The sequence below is a fragment of the Neodiprion fabricii genome, chromosome 6 (assembly GCF_021155785.1).
Source record: "Neodiprion fabricii isolate iyNeoFabr1 chromosome 6, iyNeoFabr1.1, whole genome shotgun sequence".
Classification (NCBI taxonomy): Eukaryota; Metazoa; Arthropoda; class Insecta; order Hymenoptera; family Diprionidae; genus Neodiprion; species Neodiprion fabricii.
This window is the reverse complement of record NC_060244.1, coordinates 21,267,650-21,280,811: the sequence shown is the minus strand read 5'-3', so window position 1 is coordinate 21,280,811 and position 13,162 is coordinate 21,267,650. Positions and strand designations below refer to the sequence as shown.

The following is a 13,162-nucleotide window of genomic DNA, read 5'->3' as shown; positions in this document are numbered from 1 at the left end:
TTCAGTGGAATTAAATCTACAGATAATCGAATGATTGATGAGTCAATTAAAAAATTACACCGAAATTCGTTTAGTATAATATCATAAACGCGTTTGGAGCTTGAGTGAGAAGGAAAAAAATCCGAGAAATTAGTTTTTTTCTTAATTTTTTTTTTATTGGCATCGATTTCGTTGCAGTTCTTAAGAATACAGTGATATTCGTTGATTACATTACGGGTAAAATTAATTATTCGTCAGGCAAGAAGACTTCGGGCGGAAGTACGAAATTCCCTTTACGCAGTGGAATCCCGGAAAGTAATTGGTCGACTGGTTTCCGCGTATCGTAGAGGCTGGGCGCCTGGAAAATTATACCCATGGTCCCGCCGATACAGGCCAGAGTAAAAACCCAGAGGAAGAATCTGTCCAAAACCATAGCAACAAACTTCCAGTCCTCGATCACCTAAAAACATACATTTTCATTCCGTGACACTATAAATATGAAACTTATCAGGGTTTCGTTTTCGAATTCAAACGATTGCAAAAAGTAATTCAAATATTCCTAATTTATTATCAGTGTCTTTACTGAAAATTGGGCAGTTTTTTCAACGAAAGGGAAAAAAGAGGGTACCTACAATTTGTTTTGCAAAATCGCGATAAATTTCGTTCAATCGGTAATCGATTCTGAAGGCGGGGAACTGCGTGTTACACGGGACTCAACAGTCAGCACATAAACGACGTTACGTACGGAGGAAATGAGTTGTTGGCTAAAGTGATAGCCTAGCTATTAGGTTTAACACGATTTAATAACCTGGCGAGTAAACAGCGCAAGAGAAAAGTTCCGAATGTAACTGACAGGCAATTTATAATGAGGGTTAGAAGCCGAAAACTTGAACGACCCTGCGAACGCGTCGTTGAACATTTTAATAATTAATGTCGACCCCCTCCTCAGCATTGGCCAACACCCCAAAGTTTGAACGGGAATTTTTTTCATCCCCATTTGACCGCACGGTAGAATTCAGTTTTTTATCAGTCGGGCGCGAACGCGGAATACCTTCGAATTGCGTGCTCACCTCGTTGTCCTTGTCAGCGTCCTTTATGTGCTGCGCGATGAATCGGACTCCCTGGAGGGCGGATATGACGTCAGGAGATAAGTGCCGCGGCATCGTGTTCTCGCTGTCGGTTACTGAAAATAAAAACACACGACGCCTGATCAATGATTCGAAGAAATGGAAAGTCTTGGTAAAATCCGCCATGCGGAGATCACTCGAAGATCATCTGACCCGACGCTGAATCTTCGACTCCTCGACGGAATTTCCGGCTCGAACGTTTGAGCTCTCTCCTGGGATCGCACGCCTCGATTCTATCCGATTGGCTTTTTCGGGGCTATTTAAATTTGTCGAACAAGTATTGGCACTCATCCGAACCCTCGACTCGCACTCCTGGTCCTCTTCACTCCAGGGGGTGCTAAGACAAGGGCGGGCAACTTTTTCTTCCATTCATTAGATCGAGGCCCCCGCCGATTTCGAGAGGTTTCGCACCCTCAACCCCTTTTCCCGTCTCCCTCCAGGAACACACCAGCATCGCAGAGGCTATATTAGGCCTCCCTCCGAACATGAAAGGAGCGGCGGGGGCTGATAAAATATTGAAACAACGTTCCCTTTAACCGGCGGTATCTTTATTAGCTACACAGTCTTATCCCGGCCTCCATATATTTCATTTCCGTGCTAATGCAGCTCGTGCGGTTATTTATTCAAAACACATCGCAGAGCTATTCGAATTCCAGTATCTTTCCAGGTCCGTACGTATACCACGTTTGCGAGGATGAGACTTTATCCGCGGTTATTTCGACTATCGGAATACAGTTGAGTGTTTTTTATCACGGTATAAAATTGACGTAAACCGACCTATGCAGATGTTCGAATAAACAGGATCTTGGTACCCAGATACGGAGGGTTTGCCGGAAATAGGGTTCGGCTCCTACCTCGAGTCTGGCCTAACGGTGTCGGGATAGTGACCCCCGTCCGTTTCCTATCATCCACTTTGTCGCAGGACTATCATATACGTCACTACTCGAGATCTTTTACGACCGATGTCGAGGTGACCAGGTTCAACACCCACGGGATACGAGCGCGGCGCGGGTGGATTTTTAAGAGGGAGGTTTTAACGCCTGAGAGTTTCTTTCTTTTATCCCGACACTTTTTTCTTCCCGCTGCCTTTGCTTCTACTTCTTCTTATTCTTCTTTTTCCGCCGGTACGCCTTCGACCCTCGTTCAAGGGGCGACGACGTCGACGCTTCGCTAATATACGTCAGAAAAATATCGTCCCCGAGAGATCTGGAGACAATCGCTTACATACCTGCGCTGTTTTAAAACCATCTCCCTCTATCCCTCCCTTCGTGAAACTTGGACGTGAAAAAGGCACCTCAAATATGCTACGCGGCTACGGTATTTTCCATTTTAATTCCGCTTGAAGGTTCCTTGGGAAAAAAACTTGACGGACTCTTTCGCAGTACCGTTACGCATTTTCGAATCACGTCTCAATAAATTCGAACCAAAGTTGCGTTGCGAGTCAGTCTCCCAATCCGACCATCAGTTTTCATCCTTTACCAATATCGCGGCAGAATAAAATATAATACTAACAATCGTAATGTCTGTTAAAACAGCATCAGACGTAACTCTTACCCAATCCATTTTTCATTGCTCAATCGTACTAAATTTGCTCTCGATGAAACGTATCACTCACGATCGTTTGACCCGCGAGAGTAGTTTTAACGGTCCGTGAAAATTTGACGATTCGCATTAGCTGCACCGTCAATTGAAGTGGTCGACAACCACAGTCGAGCGGATAAACGACCGCGGTACTGCTGCTGCAGTTGATACATAAACCGCGTGTGCACCCAAAGCCGCGATGAAATTCAGTTTTTCAATCACGATGATCGGCGCATGAAACGGCGCAAACGAATACAGGGATGGTTTTTTACGACGAGTCGCGCGTAGCTCAGCCCCGAGTGACAGGGCCGTGTCGACGAGAAGGCGGAAACGGGGGTGAATTAAAGGACCAGGAAATCAGGGGGCGGATTGAAAGCGGGCGGCTCGTACACGCGGTGCTAATTCAATTCGCATTCATTGTTTTGCCCGCTACAAGTACACAGACACCGCCTCATTGTGCGAATTAAAGTCAATGTTATTCCGACCCCCGTAGAAAATACGATTACGCCACTCGGTATTTGCCTACCTTTTCACCGAGTGTATAGATACCCTATACACCATGTATGTTCGTGCATTATGAATGTACGTGAAGAGCTTGGGGTGATAAACAATTGCGAGGAACGAGTGCAAGCTGGAGCTGGAAAAAAATTGGCACAACGCGATAACTTGCGCTGCGAAATTAGAGGCTCAGGTGAGATGAAAACCGCCCCTCTTACCGGAAGCGTGAGGAACGTGTCGACCCTCCTCGTCGAGGGCGTTCTTGTAGGCTGCGGCCACGCTCTCGAAACCCTCGGGACTACCCTTCAGCTCCGACGGGTAGTCGCTGATGCTATCGCGGAAGCTGTAAGCAAACAATACACGGAAGTTGGAAAATGATACAAAGTTTTGCGGGTGTATAGGTGGTAGCCGGGTAGCCGCTGCACCCGGGAAACCGATGCCGAGGCTGCACCGGCGGCCAATTTGCCAGCATTACTTCGGATGATAAATCGTGTTTGGTGAAGACCAACAAACCGGGCCTTCCCTGCCTCCTCTTTCTCTACAGCTGGCGAAAACTTTACTCGCCGCCCGATCTTCCCCGGGATCAAACTGATGTTACGGTTTTTCACCCACCGAACATTGATCTCAGGGCTGAGCCAGCCAGCTTCTTTTTTCCCGGTTCATTTAACACCTTCAGCTTCTTCACCTACCCCAAAACAGATAGCCGTGCCCACATAACTCAAACTGAGTTGACGGATGGACTGACGCTTGAACCCGGTGAGGTCGAAGAAAATCCTATCGCAGGTGAGGGTGAAAAAAATGAAAAAATTTATAGGCAGCCGTACAAATTTTTCTTATCAGTCAAAATACAGTACTGGGTAAAAATACTATCAATCATATTTTACAACGTGTCCACTAATAGTTTGAATCCGTTCAAAACTACTTTTTGTGTCGATTTTTTAGAAAGGAGATAAAAATGGGTTCCCATATTTTTCGTATTATTTTCATCTCATATCGAAAGAGTACAGATCGATTCACACGAATGCATGAAAACTAGAAGCTTCGATATCTCTGGTAACTCTCCCGTACCAAGCCACGTTTCTTTATATTTTATCCCAATTTAGTTTTTCATGTGACTAATTGTGCTTCTCTAACATAATATTAATCATAATCTATTTCTGAATTTGTACAGAGCTAGGCTAACGTAAGTTTTACGCCGCGACTAGCCTCTTGGGTTTGCCGTTTGTCATTCTAGACATTAGCCAGATCGACTCTTGAGGTCCTTCGAGAGTTCGACTGGCGATGCAGGACTCGTGGGAACGTGATTGTAATGAGAAAATAATTCTTAGTCACCCCCTGCAAGGAGGGGTTAACCAATTTCCACCAATCACAGGCTTTACCGCCCCCGCACGAGTCCTCTGTAAAAAAATGCGATGGTTTCAAAGAAAGAAACAGCATCGAAAAGGTCGTCAAGGCGACATCACCTACGCAATCTATCAGAAATACAAAACGATAGAAAATAACTTCCCCTTTATAAAGCCATAAAAATACATCAAAATATCCTCGCAAACATCATCTTTCAAATTTATTAAACTACCTGTCTGGTAACGGTGTTGGTGGTCGGGAAAGGGGAATTTCTTATCAAAACTATCCGCCCCGAACAGTACCCGATACATTTGTGAAATCCCCGCAACTGTATTATACCCCTAATTAATTAGGTCAAGGATGGCGTCGCCAGCCGTGAGGAAACGAGTAAATTCTTTTCCCCGCCGTTCAGCGGAGCGTTGGAAATCGATGCCTCCGGTAAACTCAACCGAAGGAAGAAGACGGTGTGGCCAACGGATCACCGGGGAACTATTATCTAGGAAAGTAACTCTTGGGACTCACTTTTCGGACTTGAAGAGCGATCGGGAGCCTCCCGCGTTAGGTGGAAAAACGGCGAATGAAGAAAATCTATTGGGCCAATCAACCGCTCTCCCTCTTTTTCTATGAATGATTCCAGCTGGTTTTGCACCACGAGGGACAGGGATTGCCCTCCGAGCCGCGTAATCGTTTCAGCACGAAAAACATTCTGTCATCTATGGTTTCGAAACTACCGACCGAAACGTCTTATACTTGATCTATGAGGATTGATACAGTTGATGCAAGAGTAGAATAGTAGGACTGCGTGGCAAAAACCAAATAAATCAGTTCAAACTGCGGACTGCCCAAGCGACCAGGACTCGAGATATCCAATGAAACCCTTTCCAAGATTGAGAAGATAGGATGGAAAACCGAGTGTCAAGATGCACGATGCGAGAGTGATTTAAACGATAAGCGCTCCTCTTTCCGCCTTGATTAATTTCCTGCACTTAATTCCGGCTTGAGCGTGCTAGACTTCCCGCCTCAAAGATTTTTCTCAAAGCTGTAGACCGTTATCCGAAAAATTAACGGATTATCACCGAGATCCTGAGGGTCGAGGGTATCGCGAGGTTTTCAACTTTCCGTTTCCTTTTTTTTTTTTGTTTTCCTCTTTTTCTCAGACCCACCTGCAGTCAATTTCGTTGGTGTATCCGTTGTCGATGTAGGTGTCGTCGTACTCCGGGGTGGAATAGGGGGTCCGACGCATCATGAGGACGCGGGGCATCCAGTTGAGAAAAACTCGCTGAACCCAGGGCGACATGTTGTGGGTCGACGGTGACCTGCGCATCAGAGAAATATCCGGTTATCCCTGCCCGCAGAATAACCAGAGTGTGTGAGAGAGATAGAACAAATATCAGCAATACCCGTGGTTATATAATATCCTTCGGTTCATAATATCCAGCAAACTTTGAATATTATTCGCCTCACAAAGGCGAGCCTCGTATCTACGATTGATAAGCTTAACCCGGATCAAGGATATAGTTGAACGACACTGAATGGGGAGAAAAGTTTTTTTTCATTTATGAAACTAGTTCGACTATACTGAAAAATTCTGTGCAAACGGGACGTTACTTGCAGAACCATAGATCCATTATATTGTATTTAGTTTGCAAAACTCAAGCTCAACTTTTTCTGCATCGAAAATAATTCTTCTATCTCTATCTCTATTATTTTTTTTTTTTAACAGGAATTTTCTTCCCGTTTGAATATAATGAGATTAGACAGATGTGATTCATATATTATATGTATATATATATATCTTTAGGTTCACAGCTATCTATAATACGCGATCGGAACGGTGAACGGTGTAAAAACTTTCTTTATTTCCTACCGCGAATTGCGGTATCAGGTGATTTCGGCTCCACATCGGTGGGGAAAAGGGAGGTGTGTCGCGAGTAAGAAACGGTCGACCTCATTGACCCGGAGTCTGAACCGAGGAATATCTTCTGGGTCAATGCGGCAAAACTCTGTAACTCGACGCGTTTGGCCCTTGTGGGCGAAAACTGGCGCCAGGTCAAGCTCGAAACTAACCGTCCGCGAATTTACAACTCCATAAAGAATCGCCTCCCTCGTCTCCTCAGTTCCCTTCCTTCCCCTCCGGGAAGAGCAGCTTTCGTAGAATTCCGGGATTCGCAATCCTGGCGTGTCACACGGGACCACTTTCCGGTCTCCGCCATCTTATTTCCGTCACACGTTACCTCAATATCCCGTCATCTGATTCGGGGCGATATTCAACACCGAATATAGCTATGCGGCGTTGGCTAATCTGGCGGAACAGATCAACCCCCAGAATCACCCCCTATTATAACGTCGAATTTCCTCCGCGCACGGATCGAAGCAATTTACGCAAAATTGCACCTGTATGAGTTAATACATAATACATGCTCCTATTTTTATCTCGAGGGGATATTAAAATTCAATTCGAAACAATACCCGTAAAAATTATATTCGCATATAATCCCCTAGCAGGTTGAAACGTTCGAATTTTTTATAACTCTGGAATATAATTGCTGGAAAAAAATCAGGTCGCGAAACTCGCTACATCGCGTATCTGTGTATACGGGATACTTCAGAGTAAACGCAGCAGTACGTTGCATTGCCTACCACTGAAGAGCGCAAATACCGTTGAAACAGACCTGCCTAGTTATCGGTACGTAACGCGGTTAAAGCATAGACTTATAGAGATAAACTGCCGTTATTAAAAAGAGAGAGGACAGCTGAACCTCTCCGTTGCACGATCGAAACAGTGGTGAGCAAGCGCCAGGCGGGGAAAGCAGTAAGGCAAGCGACGAGGTATACTTGGATGAGTTTACATCGAGACCAGCAATGACAAAAAGTCACTTTAACGGTGTGAAATTTTCCTCTACAGGAAACATCCTGTATAGCCAAAGGAAAAGTGCGTTCTCGTATATTCTCGAATTTGCCGGTTGATTCAAAGCCGAAATCCGGTCCCAGTGCGGTTGAATCGTTAGTGGAGCGTCTTAAGCTTCGGAATCTACTTCATCGCGTCCCCCTCGAGCGGCGCACTACCCATCGGATAATAAATTACAGGCAGTATAACGTGTGCTGAGTGACCCCATGGGACTCGTAAGAACAACCGGGATCCCAGCTGGTTTCTCAGCTATGCCGATTCGGAGATTCGCCTGCAACGTCACGGACTCTTTACATTTACGTGGCTGAGGGGAGAGCTGATCTTGCTCCCCGGAATCTTATAGATTCCGCGATTCCACGCCCAATCTTACGCTGCACTTTGCGGTGCCGTGATTTACGAACCGCGGACGAAGGGGCGTAAAGGTCTCGACCGTTTCGTGACTCGATCCGAAGTCACGGACCTACGAGCTGATACGCGATGCTTTCACGAGCTGGGCTCGAATTACTGCCAGCGTACTCGCTGCTGTAAATTTTACAACTTTGTTACAGGCACTAACTGTGACAGAACGAGTTTTCTCCCCTGGAGTGGATAGGATGGTCGCCAAAGCTGCTAGTTGATTTCTAATTCACCGCTTTGTTGCGTGTCGGTAACAACCCTCGTCATGATACCGCCAATTTTCAAGTCCCGACAACTCTATCTGCGATATACATATCAGTATGTAGGTACACGCTCACCCACCCCATCTGTATCTTACATTCAAGCGAGAAACAGTGTTAGTGCGATGCTTCCGGTTCGTAAACTTCGGTACCAAAAGATAGGGTTATACTTCGTTACGGTTTTCGAGGTGCCTCGGCCGCGCGGTACTTTACTGTGATGAAAATTTACGAGCAGCTGAGATGCCTCCGTGGCGAGCCTTTGTGGCTCACCCAAAATGGACCTGATGGTGAAACGGAGTTAACGTCGTGCCAATGAGGTTCACATCCGCAGCGATAAACCGCCTCGGTACTCCCGCATGCCAACCTAACGTATATGCATCGCGTAAGCGTGCGTGATGTATGTGGTACGATGTACGTGTACAGCGATTCAATTTCAACTATAACCGTGTTGGAGACAGATATCGTACCGTCTTTGATGTAAAGCCTTGACTGCGAGTGAAACGTACCGTTCAGACCAGAAAACGATGCACTGTACCTGGAAATTCGTCCGACATGCCTCGGACAATTCTGTAGCTCCGTACATTTTGATGTCTCTGACATTCGATGAAGGGGTGAACTTTACGTTATAACCTTGAGGTGGTTAGTTGCGTTTGATGGGTGTGAAAAATAATTATGCTTTCGACCCCGAGACACATCGGTGAAATCTCACGGAATGCTGAAACAGGGCTGACCGGCCAACGTTGCCCGTGATTAACAAAAGGGTGGCTAACCCCGTTCCGCCCCCAGTGCCGTTATCCTAACAACTATAACACCCCTCCGTTGGGCAGCGGCGCTTATACCCGGACACCGGGAAAGGCTGGTTAACCACCCTCGGTTCTAACGGGAACCTACGTCATCTGCAAGCAACCCCTTTTCATCTCGTAGAGTTGTGATTTACAGGACTATCGATGGGTATAACACCAAAATGCCCTGCCTATATCGCACCGTATCAGCATTTTTAGGCTCATCCTCTTATCCGCACGCCCAGAAAATATTCTTTCGCAATATTTCGTTCGGGTTCGGTTACTAGCTGTATAAGCAGGGGATCCGAAGACCCACGAATATAAAATTGCAACCCACCCATGACTCAGAGGAAATCATAAGCTGCTCACGAATCGTGACGAATTACACTTGGAAATAGTTTGAAAATTTTTCAATATCTTTGACTCTTCCATTTTTTTTTCCGTTGGTACGTATATCGCGCAGTTAAATCATTTTCATGGATAATATTTAGAAGCAATAACAGTTAAGCGGACCATACGTCAAACACTACAAAGGGCGCCCGTCTCGCGATAAAAAGTCTTAAAATCCATTGTGAAAGCACTATAACGTGAAAGCTCCAGCCAGACGTTCATTCTCCGATTCGTTTATACTCCGAACGGCTCTCCGTTACCTCTTCATTCATCATCCTTCACCGTGGTCGATGTCTAGACCTTTCTCGTTGCGGCAACTGTACGAAGTTTCAACGGTACGTGTATAAATCCACGTGGTCATTTTCTATTTTAAATTCTTCAAAGACTTCGATTTTGATTCATTTCCAGCTTAACTTTATATTATTCAATAATCTTTTACACGCGCATCCCCTTTCACGAGCAAAGTCGAGTGAGGATAAGTTGACGCGGTGTAAAAATAATTATTTCCAATCACGTCGTGAACTTACCTAAAGTGAACGTTGAGGACGCAGACGGTGACCCAGATTGACAATGTGACGAGTATCATGGTGAAGAGCAAGTACTTCCCGAGCAAAGGTACGGCCAGTGATGTCGGTGGTATGATTTCGGCGAGAAGTAGAAAGAACACCGTCAGTGATAGAAGGATCGAGGCGCAGAGGGCGACCTGTGCATACGAAAGTCTTTTCAAATTTAACACGTTCACGGAGTACAAGGTTCGCTTTCTTTCAAACTGTTATTGGCCACACGTGCCTTTTCCCCGGAGTCACTTGGCAGGTAGAATACGAGAACGGTCAGGAACGTGATCCCCACGCACGGAATTATCAGATTTACAGTATAGAAAAGGGTTTTCCTCCTCATGGTGATGTTGAAGGTGATATCTGAAACACAAGCAGTTAACAAATCGATCATTGCCCGTAATCGAGGGCCGAACCATTTTCGCACAAACATTCCGAACAAGCTGACGAACCTCAGTTCCACATGCAGATACTGTATTTCCACTCCGAAAGCTCTGTTTCCAGTTCTCACCATCATATTTTCACCACTTCGTTGGAATAAATTCTAATATAGCACAATAACGATAACGACCCACTAAACTGCCCCCGAAATCGTTTCAGCACTGCGGGGACGACGCAGGGTACATTACTCACGCTTATAAGCGGCTAATGTGATGACATTAGTTAGCCCATAATGACATTATTGTTATCAGAAATCAGGGAGGCAAAGACCAGCGTTGCATTTTATCTGCCAGCTTATTGTTGGCCTTCGATTGATCGAAGTTAAATAGACTCGGACGATTTACCGTAGGCCAGACCTCATGGCCGGACGGTCGGGTCACTTGGCCCTGAGGCCTTGGAGCTTTGGCAAATCAATCGCTGTATTCACTTGAGATACATTGATCACATAGCCAGCGGTCGAGCCTCCGAACAAATAGTGGCTTGATCATCGGTAACTCAAACATTCAACGCACAGTTAAACCAGCCGAAGTCAGAAACAGTTTCCTAAAGATCTAGTCCGGGATCGCATAATCGAATGAATGAAAAGGTGCGCGTTCTCTTAATTTGTATGAACAAATTTTCGAAAAATACTTGAATTACAATACGTTCAGAATCAAAATCCTGTATAATCACGACCTTACAGTTCCCTTCTTTTATCGTTTTGGATAACCAAAGAGGAAGGTATGTTGACCATTCTTGGATGCAAAAGAGACTCGTGGGTTAAGTTTCGCATGTGATCTGCAGACTTGTGATCCGTTTCGGTCGGTACGCCCGCTTTAATTTTCTGCAATTGCTTTTGTAGTACAGCAATACTCTGCACGAGGAGCTTGAGGACTCATTTTGACTTCTTCCATGGGTTTCGGACATCGTCAAAAGAGACCAGACTTCACTACGGCCGGTATTACCGACCTGTAGGTCACTCTCGCAAGGAAATACGGATGGAATAGAATACCCACCAGAGTAGGGCTCGGTACAACAAGGGTAATACTCTTCGTTGCGAGCTGCCGGTACCTCGAGAATGTCCCATTCAACCGAAAGGTAAAACTCGGATAGGTCGATACCAACGTGCACCAAGTTGCTGCCAGAAATTTGTTCCATGTGCTTCAAATCCACCTGAAAGAAACAAAAATACAACAATGGGATGTTACTTTTTCGTGGATGAAGCATGGAATGAAACCGTAGACGCCTTTGATCGATCAATCATTCTCTCACCTGCACACCGTTGTAGGTCCATGAACCGAATTTCATGATGCATGACTGTTCGTCAAAGGGAAAATACTCAACGTTTATCTCGCAGGAAGACTTATATATGGCTGGTGGCTTCCAAAATACTTCACCGGTGTACTTCAGGGTCGCCTTTGTCATCAACGTCACTTCATAATTTCCGTCTGCACTGAATTCAGAATGCAGAGCTTTAGAAATTTCTCCAGAAGCATAATCATCACGTATGTCAAGTCAACACCGACGGAATCCATAGTGCAGTCTTTACTGTTCGATAATTGATTTCACCACCAGGGTTAATCGCTATCGAATTTCAATAGCGTTTAATTGAAAGTGAGATAAATGGAGGAAAGGCAAGATTATACACTTCGTAAGGACTTACTTGTTGTAAAGAACGATGTCAGGTAGCCAGATATTTTCTGAAGGTACGTAAAGCATTTCTACTCCACCGTATTCGTCCGGATCCCACCGCAGCTTGTAGTCGAACCATTTCTACACAACAGTGAAACAGTATCATGATAAAAATGGGTTACTAGATCAGTGGAACATCGTAGCGAACAGTAATTCTTCGATTGACTATTCAAACTCGAACTATTATTGCAAAGACTTTCATATCTGATCAGTACAAGAATTGTGGGACAATTGCAACGTCGCTGGAACTCTCTCTTATCCAGTCTTATTCCAAAAAATTTTCCCGCTCACCTGTTCGACCCATACGTTGGTAGTCATCACCTGGTTCTTCAGATTCTGCAAAAAAAAAAAGTAGCAAAAATATCACTGCGATGTCACAACTACTAATGACCGTAATTCCGGCTAGAGCATCAAATGAACAAAAGACAAAAAAGACTCACCATTTCTATAAGCTGTGACAACTTCAATCCCAGCCACACGGTGAGAGTTTCAGTGTTATTAATAACTGGCCGAATGAGTCGGTTGTAATTAGACAACAAGTCATCGTAGAGCCGTTTGGTATCAGGATTAGCTTCGAAAGTCTTCACCACGGATTTTCCTAAGAAGAAAAATTGATAATTCATTTAACTGAGATCAGTGTGATAAATGGAAGAAACTCACGTGGATAAAATGACAGTTGAAATTGAGAACAAAAATTGAAATGATTCAACCCAACCATGCAGAGCATCATACTTGATAAAACCAGTTGTCTATCAACGTCAAAACAGACGATTTAACAATCGATCGAAAAGTTTCGAATAGGTTTACTGATCAAAACAAAAACCAATCGCAATTGGTAACGTTAACCAAGATCGCGTTAAGTAATATATTCCGAGAAAATTCTCTCAGATTCTTCTTACGTGTCTTACTCACCGCTTGTTACGCTCAGGGAAAAGAGCAGCGCAAGAAGCAGACGTTCTTTCATCGTTGGCACCGAGGATACAAAATCACGAGAGCATTTCAACGTGCAGCCAAGATTCGGCGGCCATTAGGGGCGCAGCATCCCTCCGAGACGCAAGGTCGATAGCCGACGCTGGCGCCGCAAAACTTTCCAACTGATAACCTGACTCGCCTCTTTACGGCTTCACCTTGCAGCACATGCGCTGCCACTTTTCAACCCTTGCTTGAATTTCGAATTACCAATGTCGCACCCCTCGACTAAAAGCTGCAGCTCCCCTGCCGTTCAAGTTGC

At 45.0% G+C, this 13,162-nt stretch overlaps 1 protein-coding gene across 2 annotated transcripts; it reads right to left on the bottom strand.

The window, feature by feature from the left end:
- Nucleotides 1-145: 145 nt before the first annotated feature.
- Nucleotides 146-13,001, bottom strand: LOC124185510 (acetylcholine receptor subunit beta-like 2). 2 transcript variants are annotated; one of them, XM_046576364.1, is made up of 12 exons: nucleotides 12,844-13,001; nucleotides 12,372-12,529; nucleotides 12,223-12,267; nucleotides 11,903-12,012; nucleotides 11,512-11,692; nucleotides 11,256-11,412; nucleotides 10,055-10,182; nucleotides 9,793-9,968; nucleotides 5,693-5,845; nucleotides 3,404-3,528; nucleotides 1,050-1,162; nucleotides 146-439 (listed from the first exon to the last, which is right to left on the bottom strand). In XM_046576364.1, the coding sequence occupies exons 1-12, from the start codon at nucleotides 12,893-12,895 to the stop codon at nucleotides 227-229; spliced, it is 1,611 nt and encodes a 536-aa protein (XP_046432320.1). In that variant the 5' UTR covers nucleotides 12,896-13,001; the 3' UTR covers nucleotides 146-226. The 2 variants fall into 2 exon arrangements, 1 of the variants encoding a protein (XP_046432320.1); XR_006871415.1 differs by lacking the exon at nucleotides 3,404-3,528 and having other exon boundaries at nucleotides 303-439.
- Between the last annotated feature and the right edge of the window lie 161 nt (nucleotides 13,002-13,162).